The 17069-nt window shown below is 35.0% G+C and overlaps 1 protein-coding gene across 1 annotated transcript in view; it reads left to right on the forward strand.

Annotated features, from left to right (window-relative positions):
* CHMP2B (charged multivesicular body protein 2B) overlaps nt 1–17069 on the forward strand; it is a 31999-nt gene that overhangs the window by 13048 nt on the left and 1882 nt on the right. Inside the window, exons 2-5 of the mRNA XM_068972994.1 lie at nt 4645–4736; nt 8997–9191; nt 12825–12927; nt 16784–16890. Coding sequence (XP_068829095.1) covers nt 4645–4736; nt 8997–9191; nt 12825–12927; nt 16784–16890 — 497 coding nt within the window. The remainder of the gene's footprint in view (nt 1–4644; nt 4737–8996; nt 9192–12824; nt 12928–16783; nt 16891–17069) is intronic.

Genomic DNA, 17069 nt, shown 5'->3' on the forward strand with positions numbered 1-17069 from the left:
CTCTTATTCAGTCATTGTAGTTGATTTTATATAATGACATGAAATGTTTTTCATTCTGTTCAACAGTATTATTTGTTGATAACTGTCTCTCTTTGTAAGGATTGTGTCCTTGGTAACTTTATTTTTTTTCCTACAAGCTTCATATTCAGAGGCTTTGGAATCAGAATGCCTGTGGGGTGAAGCCTAGCGCTTTTTCTCCCTTAGGCAGATTGCTGCTGCTGCTAAGTCGCTTCAGTCGTGTCCGACTCTGTGCGACCCCAGAGACGGCAGCCCACCAGGCTCCCCAATCCCTGGGATTCTCCAGGCAAGAACACTGGAGTGGGTTGCCATTTCCTTCTCCAATGCATGAAAGTGAAAAGTGAAAAGTGAAGTCGCTCAGTCGTGTCTGACTCTTAGCAACCCCATGGACTGCATGCAGCCTACCAGGCTCCTCCGCTCATGGGATTTTCCAGGCAAGAGTACTGGAGTGGGGTGCCATTGCCTTCTCCACTTAGGCAGATTACCTCACCAAATACACCAAATACCAATTCCTGCCTCTGAAACAAGTGAAATGATAGTACCTACCTTTGGGGGTTGTTGTGAAGCACTTAATATACCTATTATTCAGTATAATTAGTTATTTTTATTCTGAGTAAAGTTTCATTACAATAAGAAATGTGTAGAATATAAGTTGTGATGCTCCATCACTACAAAAGATAATGGTTGCTGACTTTGCTGTTATTTAATGGAGTTGAAATTCACTTAACATTAATCACTTTAAAGTGAATAGATCAGTAACATTTAGTACATTCACAATGGTGTATAACCACCATCTCTAATTCCAGAACATTTTCATCACCGTAAAATAAAGCCCTGTATCCATTAAGCAATGACTCACCAATCCTCTGTCTCTCCAGTACATGACATTTGGGTTGTTTCCACCTTTTGACTATTTTAATTAGTGCTGAATTTGTGTAGAGTAATGGTTTAGGTACTTTTTTTTTTTTTTTTTTCAGTTCTTTTGGGTAAATAGGAGGGAAATTGTGAGATGAGTTGGTAATTTTATGTTCAACTTTTGAGGAACCACTGAACTTTTATCCACAATGGCTGAAATAATTTACATTCCTACCCACAAGAAGAACTAAAGAGCCTCTTGATGAAAGTGCAAGAGGAGAGTGAAAAAGTTGGCTTAAAGCTCAACATTCAGAAAATAAAGATCATGGCATACAGTCCCATCGCTTCATGTCAAATAGAGGGGAAACAATGGAAACAGTGACAGACTTTGTTTGGGGGGCCTCCAAAATCACTGCAGATGGTGAGTGCAGCCATGAAATTAAAAGACGCTTGCTCCTTGGAAGAAAAGTTATGACCAACCTAGACAGCATATTAAAAAGCAGAGACATTACTTTGGCCACAAACGTCCATCTAGTAAAAGCTATGGTTTTTCCAGTAATCATGTATGAAAATGAGAGTTGGGCTGTGAAGAAGGCTGAGCACTGAAGAATCGATGTTTTTGAGCTGTGGTGTTGAAGAAGACTCTTGGTTATAGCCATTTTGGCAGATGGGAAATGGTTTCTGATTTCCCTAATGAGTAGTGATACTTTGTATCTTTTCCAAATATTTGTTGGCCACTTATGTATTTTCTTTGGCCAAATGTCTGTGCAAGGTGTTCACTCATTTGTTGAGTTGTCCTTTGTTTTTGAATTGTAAGAGGTATATATATATGTTCTGGATTCTAGACTCATATGTAATTGGCGCATGTATTCTCCCGTTTTCTGCATCGTCTTTCCGCTTGATAACGCCCTTTAGTCACAGCTTCTAGTCTTCATGGAGTCTGCTTCATCTCTGTTTTTCTCGTTGCCTGTGCTTTTAGTGTCATACCTAAGAATCTATCGCCAGAACCCAAATCATGTAGATTTACTCCCATGTATTCTTCTAAGACTTTTATGATTTTAGCTCTTATATTTGAGTCGTTCTTCTCTTTTGAGTTAATTTTTATATATGGTGTGAGGCAGGAGTCCAGTTTCTTTCTTTTTTCTCATGTAGCTGACTAGTTTTCCCAGTGCCATCTAATGAGGAGACTCTTCTATCTGTTGTAGTGGTGGTAGTTTTAAATTCTACCTCTTTACTGAAAAGGTACTCTAGTAAAATGATTAAGACCACTGATTCAGGAGACAAAACTTGGATCCAAATCTGGCATTACTGCTTACTACCTTGTGACCTTGGGCATGTTATTTAAACTTATTAACACATATTTTCTGATACATATAAAATAATAGAAAAACCAACTCATGGCATTATTATGAACGTCATACTGAATTGTTTTTCAGTTGCTAAGTCATTTCTGACTTTTTGTGACCCCATGGACTGGAGCACCCCAGCATCCTCTGTACTTCACTGTCTCCCAGACTTTGCCCAAATTCATGTCCATTGAATCTGTGATGCTATCTAACCATCTCACCCTCTGCCACCCTCTTGTCCTTTTGCCTTCCATCTTTTCCAGCATCAGGGTCTTTTCCAGTGAGTTGGCTCTTCATTTCAGGTGGCCAAAGTAGTGGAGCTTCAGCTTCGGCAGCAGTCCTTCCAATGAGTATTCAGAGTTGATTTCCTTTAGGATTGACGGGTTTGATCTTCTTGCAGTGCAAGGGAATCTGAAGAATCTTCTCCAGCACCACAACTCAAAAGCATCAATTCTTTGGTGCTCAGCCTTCATTACAGTCCAACTCTCACATCCATAAATGACTACTGGAAAAACCATAGCTTTGACTATACAGACCTTTGTCAGCAAAGTGATGTCTCTGCTTTTTAATGCACTGACTATGTTTGTCATAGCTTTCCTGTCAAGGAGCAGGTATCTTTTAACTTCATGGTTGCAGTCACTGCTTCCACTTTTCCCCCTTCTATTTGCCATGAAGTGATGAGACCAGATGTCATGACCTTAGTTTTTTGAATGTTGAGTTTCAACCCAGCCTTTTCACTCTTCTTTCACCCTTATCAAGAGGCTCTTTAGTTCCTTTTCACTTTCTGCCATTTGGTATTATCCTCATATATGAGGTTGTTATTTCCTCTTGCAGTCTTGATTCTAGCTTGTGATTCATCCAGCCCAGCATTTCTATTGATGATACTCTGTATAGAAGTTAAATAAGCAGGGTGACAATACATAGCCTTGTCATACTTCCTTCTCAGTTTTGAACCAGTCAGTTGTTCCACGTAAGTTTCTAACTGTTGCTTCTTGACCTTCATACAGGTTTCTCAGGAGACAGGTAAGATGGTGTGGTACTCCATCACTTTAAGAATTTTCCACAGTTTGTTGTGATCCACACAGTCAAAGGCTTTAGTGTAGTCATGTAAGCAGAAGTAGATGTTTTTCTGGAATCCCTTTGTTTTCTCTGATCCAACAGAATGTTGAGAATTTGCTCTCTGATTCCTCTGCCTTTCCTAAGTCCAGCTTTTACATCTGAAATTCTTGGTTCACATACTGTTGAAGCCTAGCCTGAAGGATTTTGAGCACAACCTTACTAGGATGTAAAGTGAGTGCGACTGTGTGGTAGTTTGAACATTCTTTGGCTTTGGGATGAAGACATCTTTTCCAATTTTGGCCACTGCTGAGTTTTCCAATTTCGCTGACATGCTGATTGTAGCACTTTAACAGCATCACCTTTTAGGATTTTAAATAGCTGCCCACATTTCATCAGAGCTCTTCACTATGACTTGTCCCTCTTGGGTAGCCCAGCATGGCATGGTTTGTAGCTTTTTTGAGTTACACAAGCCCCTGCGCCATGACAAGACTGTGTTCCATGAAGGGATCACATACTTTATGTAAAGTACTTAGCAAGTTTCCTCACAGTGCGGAAACAGTTTGGCAAACATTACCGTTGGTATCTGTGATCTTTTGAAGTAATCTCTGTTTAGTAACAATTAATCTAAATTGTGGTCAATCAGTTAGACTAATACTTTAATTCTTCAAAAGGTAAGACTGATGGATCCTCATGAGTTGAAATTAATGAGAAAGACATTAACAATGAATGGCACTTACAGTATATCAGGTCATTGTGAGTGTTCTTTGTGCTTCATGATAATTTTTATTTTATAAGAAACTGAGGTTTAGAGTGTTAACTGACTTCACAGGAAACCATCATATAATGATCCAGTAGCAGATGTGTGATTCAAATCCCTGTCTGCTTCATTGGAAGGCTGGCTGCTTCTCTTTATTCTGTTATAATGATGATGACATAGTGTAGAAAAAAAGATTTAATAAACACATTGCCTGTCTTCCTTTTTGGAATTTCGTGTAATATTGAAGTAGGGAAAAGATGAAAAATGTTGTGTGTGTGTGTTTGCTCACTCGCTTGCATACATGTGACATATATATACATGTCATAAAAGCAATGTATAATAATCAGTTCTCTAAGGGAGTACTTTAGTGTGATTTATATATTCTTTTGACTAAACCTCAGACTATAATGTGTTTGTACTTCAGTGTTTTTTTATATAATCAGTATTTATAATTCATTCTAACATTTGATTAATTTTTAGTTTATTGAAACAAAAAATTTAACATCTTGTAATTTTTTTTAAATTGAGGTTTCTAATTCCAATATTTTAAGTGGTATTAAAGAAGATCTTACAATTCATACATTTAGGTTTCTTTTCTGATTCTCTTAGATGTAATAAAGGAACAGAATCGAGAGTTACGAGGTACTCAGAGGGCTATAATCAGAGATCGGGCAGCTTTAGAGAAACAAGAAAAACAGCTGGTAAGTAGAACATTAAATTTCAGTTTAACTTTTCTAACAAATTTAGAAGTCAGTGTTGGAGTAATTAGCTAACTAGGAAACAGACCCATGGCAGGTGGTAAGTGATTTACTTTACTAAAAAAATGGCATTTAATACCTTCCTGCAATTTCTGGTTACCTTTGTTTACTGTGTCATTCTCCTGATTTTTATCAGCAGTCTTTATTCTGCTGAATATAAAATCAAATTATTCTTCTGTTTGTGAAAGACATAAATGCCTAGGAAGAAATATTGCTCAAAACAGCCATCTTCTTCTCAATCAACAGCAAAGATAAAATAGTCCTAGAAAACAAGAGACCTACACAGTATTGTAAAGCAATTATCCTCCAGTTAAAAATAAATTAATTAATTAAAAAAAAAAAAACAAGAGAGGGTTGCAAGAAAATAACTATGTTAACCAGTGGGGTGTCTTACTTTATATTTTAACTGTTATTGACAATGTCTTTGATAATGAATATACTTTTAAAATAGATTGGCTATCTTTAAGTATTTTTCTGTTATGTTTTTAAATGTATATGCTTAAAACATTTTTAAAAACGAACATGCTTGAGGTATAGTTGACATGCAATTGATTGTCCATGTTTAAAGCAAATAATTTGACACATTTTGACATATGTATTAACTCATGAAACCATTACTACAGTCAAGGTAATGAACATATCCATCATCCCCAAAAGTTTCCTTATTCCCTTTGTGATCGCTTCTACCCATCCCCTTTCTCTCTATGTCCTCCTCAGTTAGGCAAACACTGGTCTGTCATTGTAGATTTTACATTTTCAAGAATTTTATATAGATGAAATCTTAAAGTGATTTCACTTTTATATGGCTTCTTTCAGTCATAATTATTTTGAGCTTAATCAGTGTCATTACATGTATCATCATTTTTACTGATAACTGTTATTCCCTTATGTGGACATTGCAAAATTTGACTATCCATTTACCAGCTAATGAACATTTGGGTCATTTCCCGGGTCATTTCAGGGTTATACTGATCTTGTTCTACTTTCTTCATATTTCTGATATTTTTTGTTGTTGATATATAGAAATACATTCATTTTTTTGTACATTGATCTTTTATTCTGTAACCTTCCTAAACTCACTTAGTCGAGTAGCCTTTTTGTAGATTCTGTTAGATTTCTACATAGGCAATCATGTCATCTGTGTAAATAAAATTTTTCATCCTTTTATCATTATATTAGCTATAGGCTTTTTGTAGAGGCCCTTTCTCAGGTTGAAGTTCCTTTATCTAGTTGTTGAGAGTTTTTATCAGGGACTAATTTTGTCAAGTGCTGTCTTTTTACATCTATTGAGATGATAATTATGTAGTTTTTCTTCTTTAGTCTGTTAGTATAGTGAATTACATAACTGATGATTTCCCAAAGTTGAATCAAACTTTTGCTATTGGGATAAACTTCCTTAGTAATGATGAATTTTTTAAAAAATATTTTATTTCAATTTGTTGAAATTTTCATAAGAATATTAGTATCTCTGATCATAAAAGCTGTTAATTTGTAGTTATGTTTTTGTGTGGTATCCTTATGTAGTTTAACATCAGAGTACTGCTGACCTTAAAGCATGAGTTGGCTAGTTTCCCTTTCTGTTTCATTTACTGGAAGGGTCTGTGTATTTCTTTTTTAAATGTTTGATCAATTTCATCAGTAAAGTCATTAGGAGTGAACTTTTCTTTGCGGATAGATGTTTGAACTTAACAGAAATCTCTTTGTGGCTAGATTTTTAAATTCTAAAATTTGCAATTTTTAGAAAATAGGTATTGAATGGATCAAGCTTTCTACGTTTTGAATGAGGTTTGGTAGTGCACATCTGTCAAATAATTTGTTCATCTCTACTAAATTTTAAAATGTAATAGCATTGTGTTTATAATATTTTCTTACTATTCTTTAACATCTTTTGGTTATTAAGTGATGCCCTCCTCTGCATTTTCAGTATTTGTCATTTGTGTATTCTCTGTCTGTTTTTTTCTCTCTTCTAATTGGCAGTGGTTTATCAATTTGATCAATTTCTTATAAAAGAAAAAGCTTTTGATCTCATTAATTTTCTGTATTTTTTTCCTTCCTAGTTTATAGATTTCTTCTCTTGTTTATATATTTCTTTCTTTTATATACTTTGTGTTTTATTTTCTCTGCTTTTTTTCTGCTTTTTCTATTTTGAAGCCTACTAGATACTCAATTTTTCTAAATGTAAGCTCTAACACTTTAAATTTCTAAGCAACTCACACATTTTGATATGTGCATTTTTATTTAAGTTCAAAATATTATCTCATTTCCCCTGTGATTTTTTTTTCTATGTTGTTATTGTTGTTTTCATGACCCCATGTACTGCAGCACGCCAGGCTTGCCTGTCCTCCACTATCTCCCAGAGTTGGCTCAAACTTACGTTCATATAGTCCATGATGCCATCCAACCAACTCTTCCTCTGTCTCCCCCTTCTCCTCATGCCCTCCATCTTTACCAGCATCAGGGTCTTTTCTAATGAGTTGACTCTTTGTATCATGTGGCCAAAGTATGGGAGCTTCAGCCTCAGCATCAGTCCTTCCAGTGAATGTTCAGAGTTGATTTCCTTTATAATTAAGTGGTTTGATCTCCTTGTTGTCCAAGGGACTCTCCAGAATCTTCTCCAGTACTACAATTGGAAAGCATCAATTCTTGCATGACTTATTTTGAACCATGTTGCCTAATTTCTGCTTGTTATTTTCATTTCTTATTTTTCTTACTGCTTTCTAGTTTAATTTCACTCCAGTTAGAGATCACACTTGTAGGATTCCAATCCTTTTATTTTTGTTGGGCCTTGTTTTCTGATCCAGAATGTGGTATGTTTTTGGTAATTCCTTTTTTTTTTTTTTAAATGTGCACTTGCAAAGAGTATTCTGCTGTTGGCGATGGAGCTTTTAGTGAATGTTGGTTAGGTCAAATTGTTGATCGTGCTTTTGTAAATCTGTATCTTTATAGTTTTTCTGTCCACTTGTCCTAAAATACAGCAATATACTTAAGAAAGGAGTTGTTGATGTCCCTTATGCTACTTGTGTCTTTGTCTGTTTCTCCTTTTAGTTGTATCAGTTGCACTTAATAAATTTGAAAGCGCTGTTTTAGGTGCATACACATTTAGGATTGGTTTGACATCTTTATGTATTAATTCCTTTGTTATGAAATGCCCCCTTTTATTCTGGTAATATTCCCTTTTCTTTCTTTCTTTCTTTTTAATCTAGTTAATGTAACCACTTCAAATTTCCAGATTTTACTCTAGGCTAGAACAAATATATTCTATATAAATACTTAGTAAAATCTGGAAATTTGAAGTGGTTACATTAACTAGATTAAAAAAAAAAAGAAAGAAAAGGGAATATTACCAGAATAAAAGGGGGCATTTCATAACAAAGGGCTAATTAAGCTTCCCTGGTGGCTCAGAGGTTAAAGCGTCTGCCTCCAGTGAGGGAGACCTGGGTTCAATCCCTGGGTTGGGAAGATCCCCTGGAGAAGGAAATGGCAACCCACTCCAGTCAGTATTCTTGCCTGGAGAATCCCCTGAACAGAGGAGCCTGGTAGGCTACAGTCCACGGGGTCGCAAAGAGTCGGACACGACTGAGTGACTTCACCTTCACCTGGCTAATTAAAGTTGCTTTCTTGAGATAGCATGTATTTTTATGTTCTGAGAAGGAAATGGCAACCCACTCCAGTATTCTTGTGTGGAGAATCCCATGGACAGAGGAGCCTGGCAGGCTACAGTCCATGGAGTCACAAAGAATCGAACGTGACTTAGCAACTAAACAACATCTAATTTGCCAATCTGTCTCTTACTTAACATAGTAAATGGACCTTTTCATTGAAGATAGTTGTCTGTATTACTAGCTTCGGAGCTACCACTGTACTCTTTTTTTTTTTTTCTTTGCTATCCTCTACCAATTCCTCATTTGATTTTTTTTTTTCTGCCTACTTTTGGATTGAGTTTTTAAGTTTTCTTTTTGGCTTTATGTGAGCACTGTTTTGTAGACTTGCTTTATATGCGTAGAACACAGTACTAGTTCCGTCTTATCCATATAAACATGTAAAACAGTTTCCCCTCTCAAATGACTATTTGTATGACTTTGTAAAACCCTCTTTCTTCATAATCAGGGTGAAAGGGTATAATGTGTATGCTCAGTCTATTCTCAAATCACTGAGGACTCCCCCTTTTATGATCTTACTCCTTCTTTTTATTTCCTCTGATAGGAATTAGAAATTAAGAAAATGGCCAAGATTGGTAATAAAGAAGCTTGCAGAGTTTTAGCCAAGCAGCTTGTACATCTAAGGAAACAGAAAACAAGAACATTTGCTGTAAGTTCAAAAGTCACTTCCATGTCCACACAAACAAAAGTGATGAATTCTCAGATGAAGATGGCAGGAGCCATGTCTACTACAGCAAAAGTAAGTGGAAACCTTTATATCCATGGCTTTGTGATTTCATCTGAGACGTTTAAATGTCAGCATTCAAATTAGATTTAAAGCTCCCTCTTTTATCTGTGTGTATGTATATATATATATAATATATATATTGGAGAAGGAAATGGCAATCCACTGCAGTACTCTTGCCTGGAGAATCCCATGGAGGGAGGAGCCTGGTAGACTACATATTATAAAAATAACATATATATGGTATAGAATCTTTGTAATTTTTAATCAAATGAGTTACAATTAAACATAATACAAATAAATATCTCTAGGCTTTTTATCAATTTGTTTTAATATGAAATTTTTGTTTTAGGCACTTCCACTCTTCCAGGATTACATGTAACGTCTAAATTTTTGAAATTGACTTAAAACATTATTTAGTTGTTTTTTTTTTTTTCCCTTAAATTTTAAAAAGATTTTGGGGCTTCTTATTTCATATGCTATATATTCTGATATAATAATTTGGATTATAGTTTCCTCTTGATTCATTTTCATGAAATTGTCAGAAAGATGCATGAATATTTTCAGAATTTATCAGTTCATTTTATCAGGAATGTAAGTTTAACTTACAGTCCTTAGATTAAAAAAACTCAATGATTTTACTGTAGAACTTAAAAGACTGTGAGCCTTTCAGACATTTAATAAATACTGAGCTCTTTGCTGTGTATTAAGAACTGTGAGAGACCAGAAGAAGTTCAAGACAAAGGCTCTGCTCTCACATATATTACATAGTTCATTTTGGGGGTGGGAGAAGGTTGAGATGTGCTAAAAAGGAAGCTTACGCTCTACAACATTCTATTCTCCATGTTTCAGTGAACTGCACAAATCCTTGAATAGACTGATGTGAAAGACTTTCTGGAAGACCAAAATTATCAGCAGGCTTTAAATCAAGGGAAGAAAGAGCATGAATATGAAGAACAAAAAGAAAAGATTAACCACAGAGGAGAGAAAGTATAGGGTTATATATATTAGGAAAATAGTCCATAACCATTAATTCTCATTATTTGCAGTAATTACATTCTATAAAGTTTGAGGAACACTGAATTAGGGAATATCGAACCATTATTCCTAGGGGAAATGGAGGGTTAGGTCCCTGTGAGCCTTTGATCACAGTTGTTGTTAACTTGTGTAGACCATACTTCAGTCCTATGCTTAGGGGAGCATTTTAAACAGTGAAATCACCAACCAAAAGGGAAAAAATAGACCACAAAGATGACACTAATTTACATTATTAGTGCTGAGTCAAGACGGCAGGGTGTCATCTTGGGAGACCTAAGCTGGAATTATGCTTGTTGGGCCACTCAAACTTGGTGCCACTCTGTGTATGTCCACAAACGAGCATAAAAGTCCTGCAAGTATTGACTTGAGGTTACAAATACATTTTAGTGAGTAGGCAAATTCAGAAATAATGAGGATTGACTAAAATTGCCTTTTAGACCACAGAACACATGAAATAGAATGTGTCCATTTTATGTACAGTAAGTACAGTGGCACACTGTGTTCCTTAAGAAACAGATTGTTTCAAAGCTGCCTATTCTGAATAAAGCTTATTCGGTCAGTTTACTTACTTTTGATGGATCTTAGTCATTTACAGTGGAAATGCATGGTTAAGAGCAAAAAAACTTTGTTTTCCTTTTTTGGTTTTACAAATCGATAAAACTAAATATCTGTCTAATTTGAAGGTAAGGTCCTATCTTAAGATCATACACCAGAGCTGGATGACCTTTCAATAATGTTGAGGAGGAAGACAACTCATTTTGCAATTTTCTGCAAGTGATAGGGGAAGAAAACATACCTAATGTGGTCCTGCCATATAGCAATGGATGAATTAGAATTTTCACTTAAATTTCTTAAAAATTTGTTAATTCAAGAAATATTTGTTTAGGTCCACTAGGTAGGAAGTATAATAAGTGATGGGGATGAAATGGGAAGCATAACCAGGCAAGTGCTGATTAAAGTCTATTTACAAAGCATCCCATTTGAGAGGTAGTTTTAGGTCAGTGATTGGGCTTCTCTGTGGCTCACATGGTAAAGAATCTGTCTGTAATGCAAGAGACCCGGGTTCAGTCCTGGATCAAGAAGATTCCCTGGAGAAGGGAATGGCTACCCTGTCCAGTATTCTTGCCTGGAAAATTCAATGGAGAGAGGAGCCTGGCGTGCCACAGTCCATGGGGTTGTAAAGAGTTGGACATGACTGACTGACTAACACTTTTTACTTTTTTTCCCTTTAATTCAGTGATTAGAAACATGGGCTTTGGAGTCAGATTACTTGGGTTCATATCTTACCTGATAGCTGTGTGATCTTGACAAGCTCTTCATTCTTCATTTGTAATAGAGAGGAAATGGTAATACCTAGCATATAAAGACTTGTTAGGTTTAAATGTATTTAACTTTAAATATTATATTGAATACATATAGTGCTTAGAATACAGAAATAGTGCCTGGCACACAGAAATAATATATATCAGCATTAGCTGCTCTGTTATCACTGTCAGCCTTGTAGTTGTTACTAGTATATTTTTGTAAAAGTACTGTAATTTGCGAATAATGTCATATAATTTACACCAATACATCAACTTTTATCTGTAGTGAGTAGGATTTAACAGGAGTATCTATTCTAACCTAGTGTGTCAGAAACTGCTGCCCTAAGGTGGGAAACTAAACTCTGCAGTATTTATAGTGAAAGCAAGTGAAGAAGAGCATTCCAGCAGAGGGACAGCATATGCAGAGGTCCTGTGGTGGGAGGGAACACAGTACAGTTAAGGAAATAGAAGCTCAGTGTACCTAGAGGGCAGTGGTGCAGAATGTGACTGGCTTGTGAGGCAGGGTTGGGATGTTTGGTCTATTTATGGAATTGAGTTTTCAATGCTAAGAACAATGCAAAGCCCCTAGAGAATTAGGTATGTGTGAGCTGGTGGGGGATGGGAGGGTACAGTCTTATATTTGAAAAAATGACTTTGGCTGCAGCATGCATAAAAGACTGTTTGTTCTCTATCTTTGAACTGACATATCTTATGTAACACACATACAATAAACATATATACCCAGATACATATATGATAATAATATATAAAATATTTTGGCCATACTTGATATCATTAATTTGTTTTAATTAAATTAGTTGTGAATATAAAATGTTCACATATTTTTTGCAAAGCTCAATGTTTTTATCATTTCTTGAAATCATGGTTTTAAATGAATAAATAGGTTAAATAAGTGTCCTTTAATTCAGACATGAAAATTTTTGGAAAAAAGTTAATTTTTAAAAAAAATTTAGACATTACCTGCTTGCCACATAATAGGCAAATGTAGTTTTCCTATATGAGTAGCAATGGATTTTGTTAGCAGTATTTTTTTATTGCATAATTTTTTGCCTACTGTTCAGATAAGTTTTTCCACAGTGGTCTTTATTATATAGATGTTAAGCAGATGGTTTCCAAATGAGTAGTTTAATTTTTTTAATAATATTAACACTTTCATGTTTGATTATGGCAGAATGGTTATCTTAAAAAAAAAATCTACCTGTATTGATGTGTTCCCTTTGGACTTATTCCATAGTAAAATTTTCATAATTATGTACGTAACATGAATCTTTTCATATATTTAAAGACAATGCAGGCAGTAAACAAGAAGATGGATCCACAAAAGACATTACAAACAATGCAGAATTTCCAGAAGGAAAACATGAAAATGGAAATGACTGAAGAAATGAGTAAGTTCAATCACTTGTAATGAAATTTTCAGTTTTTTCATCTTTCAATTAGAAAGTTTATTTACTAACAACCTCATATTCTCACCCATGAAGACACAAATGAGAACAGAAATGATGCAGCTCCCTTCTAAATAGACAACTGTATTGGAATTTCATCAAGTTTTTGTGTAAGGCTCAAAATTTTGTTAACATTTAGCTGAGAGAAAAATGTAAAATATGTGATGCCATATTTCTGTGCTATTTGGCCTCAGCAGTTTTACTTTATAGATTAGAGAAACAAAACCAACTTGTGACTAAAACAACGCTTCCTAGTATAAGTTAGATAATTTAAGAGTTGTGTTGATTATTTCATACTGTAGAAGATCTATAAATATATAGAAGATATATTTATATTTTTTCATATTATAGAAGATATATATTTCATACTCTAGAAGATCTGTTTATATTACAGGTAGAGATAATGGAACTTTTTCATTCTTTTTTCTTTTTCCCCTTCCAGAATCTAAATTTAATATTTAATTTTCTTCTTATTGAGTATAAACTACATACTATGGTAGAAATATGAGGAATAAGAGGGATAAGGCTATAAACAAATTTATCATTATACCACCTATAGTGTTAATATTATTTCTTTCCTATATTTTTCTATATCTTATAAAGTGAGGTAACATAGATGATTTTGAATCTTATCTTGCCTTTAAAAACATAGTAGTATAACATAAAGATGACCTCATAACCTTGAATTTTGTTATATAAAATGGATTTAATATTATATAACATCAATATATCCTAATTTATTGAACAATTCTTATATTGGTAAGATTGTTTTAAAATGTTCAGTTTATTTGACAGTCTTTTGATAGATATGTTTCTGTAATATCTTTGTCTGAATTTCTTCAGTGTTCTTAGATTGTTAACTTTTATAAGACTTTTGGTTCATCAGTTCAGTTCAGTTACTCAATCATGTCCAACTCTTTGTGACCCCATGGACTGCAGCATGCCAGGCCTCCCTGTCCATCACCAACTCCCAGAGTTTACTCATACTCACGTCCATTGAGTCGGTGATGCCATCCAAACATCTCATCCTCTCTTGTCCCCTTCGCCTCTCGCCTTCAATCATTTCCAGCATCAGGGTCTTTTCAAATGAGTCAGTTCTTCACATCAGGTGGACAAAGTATTGGAGTTTCAGCTTCAGCATCAGTCCTTCCAATGAATATTCAGGACTGATTTGCTTTAGGATGGACTGGTTGGATTTCCTTGCTATCCAAGGGACTCTCAATTTTGTTCAACCTACCAGATTATTTCAGAAGGACTATCCAGTCTTTATTTCATAAAAAACAAATGAGTGACCCTTCACAGCACCCTGGTCAACATTGAATTGTTATTTGTATAATATGTCAAAACTAGCATCGTTTCACAAAGATATTGTCTTAACTATTTTACAGCTGTATAGGGATATGTCAGTTTAGCTGTTGTTTATCTCCTAACATTTTAATTTGACAGCATTTATTGTATAAAGTAGTATCTAAATTACTAGGATTACTAAATTCACGATAGTCCTAGTATTTTATTTCAGAGTATCTATTTTCCTTCTGTGGTTTAACAACACTGTGCTTCCTTGGTGGCTCAGATGGTAAAGAATCTGCTTGCAATGCGGGAGACCCGGGTTCAATCCCTGGGTCAGTAAGATTCCCTGGAGAAGGGAATGGATACCCACTCTAGTATTCTTGGGGCTTCCATGATGGCTCAGATGGTAAAGAATCTGCCTGTAATACAGGAGACCTGGGTTTGATCCCTGGGTTGGGAAGACTTCCTGGAGAAGAGGGGAATGGCCACCCACTCCAGTTTTCTTACCTGGAGAATTCTCTAGATAGAGGACCCTCATGGGCTCTTTCATGGGAATACAAAGTGTCAGTCATGACTGAGCACACATGCATATATCTTTGACAGTTTCAAAAATTCTTTAGGTTTCACTTTTACTTTTAAAAATATAATTTTTCAAAAACATCATTAGTGAATTTTTAGTGACTGAGAGAATTGCCATTTATATAATGATCATAGTATCTAACATGTTTATGTGGATTCCAATGATGGCACAGGTGTGAGCAGATCTTAGTGGAGGAATTAAATATTCCATTAAGCCATAATGAAGAGAATCAATAAGCCTGTATTTAAAATTCGTGTCTATCACTGTTGTTCTCATTTGTTTTTTAGTAATTTGCAAATCTGAAAGAATAGTAGTTATTGGTGGTTACTCATTTTTTCAGTAAAGTGTATTAACATTAGTATTTTCATCCAGAGATAAATACAAGGTTTAGATGGACATATCTTTTTCAAATTAGAATTTATATTTTACAGTGTTGTTCCAATGCTTGTTCACATTCAGGTTTTGGAAACAAGATCTTTGGGAAATTTTTATTACATCTTTAAATTTGTTCACACTTTTCCTGAAAACATTTTTCTCTGCTAATCCTGATTACACCATTCTGGTGCTGCTTCTCTGTCCTCTTCTTTCATTTTTTCCTGTGAGTAGTGTTTCATTCCGGCCCTTATTAACTCTAACCTGGACTCCCTACAGCCCTTGTTACTTCACTACCATCTGAGTATCACTGCTAAATAATTTTTCTGGAGGCTTACTTCTGAGCATGCTGATCAGATTCCCATAGTGGCACTTTTCTGACTACAAAAATAAAGTCCCACATCATAAATCAAAAACAATTTTCAGGTCAAGCCCCTTTCTTTTCTCAATACAAATATTGAGGCCCAGAGTGGTAAAGTGACTTCCCATAAAGTTGGCCAGTTACTAAGTGTAAGAACTGAGATTCTAAATAAAAGTTTAGCATTCACTTTACTTCTTCAGAGATGGTGTTTCTGTTTTTTTTTTTGGTCCTAAGCTCTTTAGCTTTTTCCAGTTGATTTTATACTATTAAACTAACACAAAAAATCAAAATTATCAAACAATGCTCAGTAGAGATCTTAATCAATATCAAGCTTTATTAGCAATGTCAAGGATACAAGCTGTTAAGATACTCATGCAGAACAGGGAGAGGGGTGGGGCCATCCAAAATGACTCGCCAGATCTTTTCTTCCCGTAACAGACATAAGCATCATAGATGATATGTCTAATCTGTTTGCTTATTTCATGTTCAACAGGACATTTATAAAGTGTAGGAAATATATTTATACTTCAGATGGTCACCTATCTTATATGTTCTTTTCAAGGAACTCATAGATATAAACCCATAGGTTGTAGCTACAACAATCCTAAAACAAAAACAGCCTGCTAAGTTCATAAACAGGGACTCTCTTGCTGGCAAATATTAGTCAGTTTACTGGACAACCAATTAGCAGGGTGCTTACATGAGATCAGGCTAGGTTACTTGTCTTTCTTCCTCTGGGACCTTCTCCAGTGATCATGTTAATAACAATCATAGGCCAGTTTTTAAAATTCTTTCCTTCCCAACCACTTTGCATTTATACATCTTACATAGTCAAACAGAAGAACTTACTCTTCCTTATTTGTATCCCTGTTGCTTTCCACTATGACTTTGCTCATGCTACTGTATCTCTACGTGTCCTTCAGTGACCATCTCAAGTATTTCTTCCTTCCAGATGGGCGTCATCTCTTCCATTTGAAACTTTTATAATCATTCACCTTTCCATTTATCAGAATCTGTTTTTTTTTTTTTTCTGTTCTCCTTAAGTGTAAACTATCTAAGGTATTTACTTTTCTCCATCTATTCATAGATTTTATTTGCACTGTGTAAATTACATTGCTAGGCCTTTTTCTAAAAATATAAACCTAACCTGAAATCTGTTTGAAAGTAACTGCTTTGTTTCCTCTTCTCCCCTCAAGTCAATGACACACTTGATGACATCTTTGATGCCTCTGATGATGAAGAAGAAAGCCAAGACATTGTGAATCAAGTTCTTGATGAAATTGGAATTGAAATCTCTGGAAAGGTATGAACGAATGTCCTATTCTCTCAGATGGAAATGCTTTCTCTTCACTTCATTATTTTCAGGTTTCCTTTATGTTAGGTGTATGTTTTTTAATATCTGTTTGAAAAGTAAATTACACCCCTTGCAGCATATCCTTTATGTCCTAACCCGAAAGTTTGTTAATACATTTTTTTTTCTCT

This window comes from Capricornis sumatraensis, chromosome 1 (assembly GCF_032405125.1).
Source record: "Capricornis sumatraensis isolate serow.1 chromosome 1, serow.2, whole genome shotgun sequence".
NCBI classification, from domain to species: Eukaryota; Metazoa; Chordata; class Mammalia; order Artiodactyla; family Bovidae; genus Capricornis; species Capricornis sumatraensis.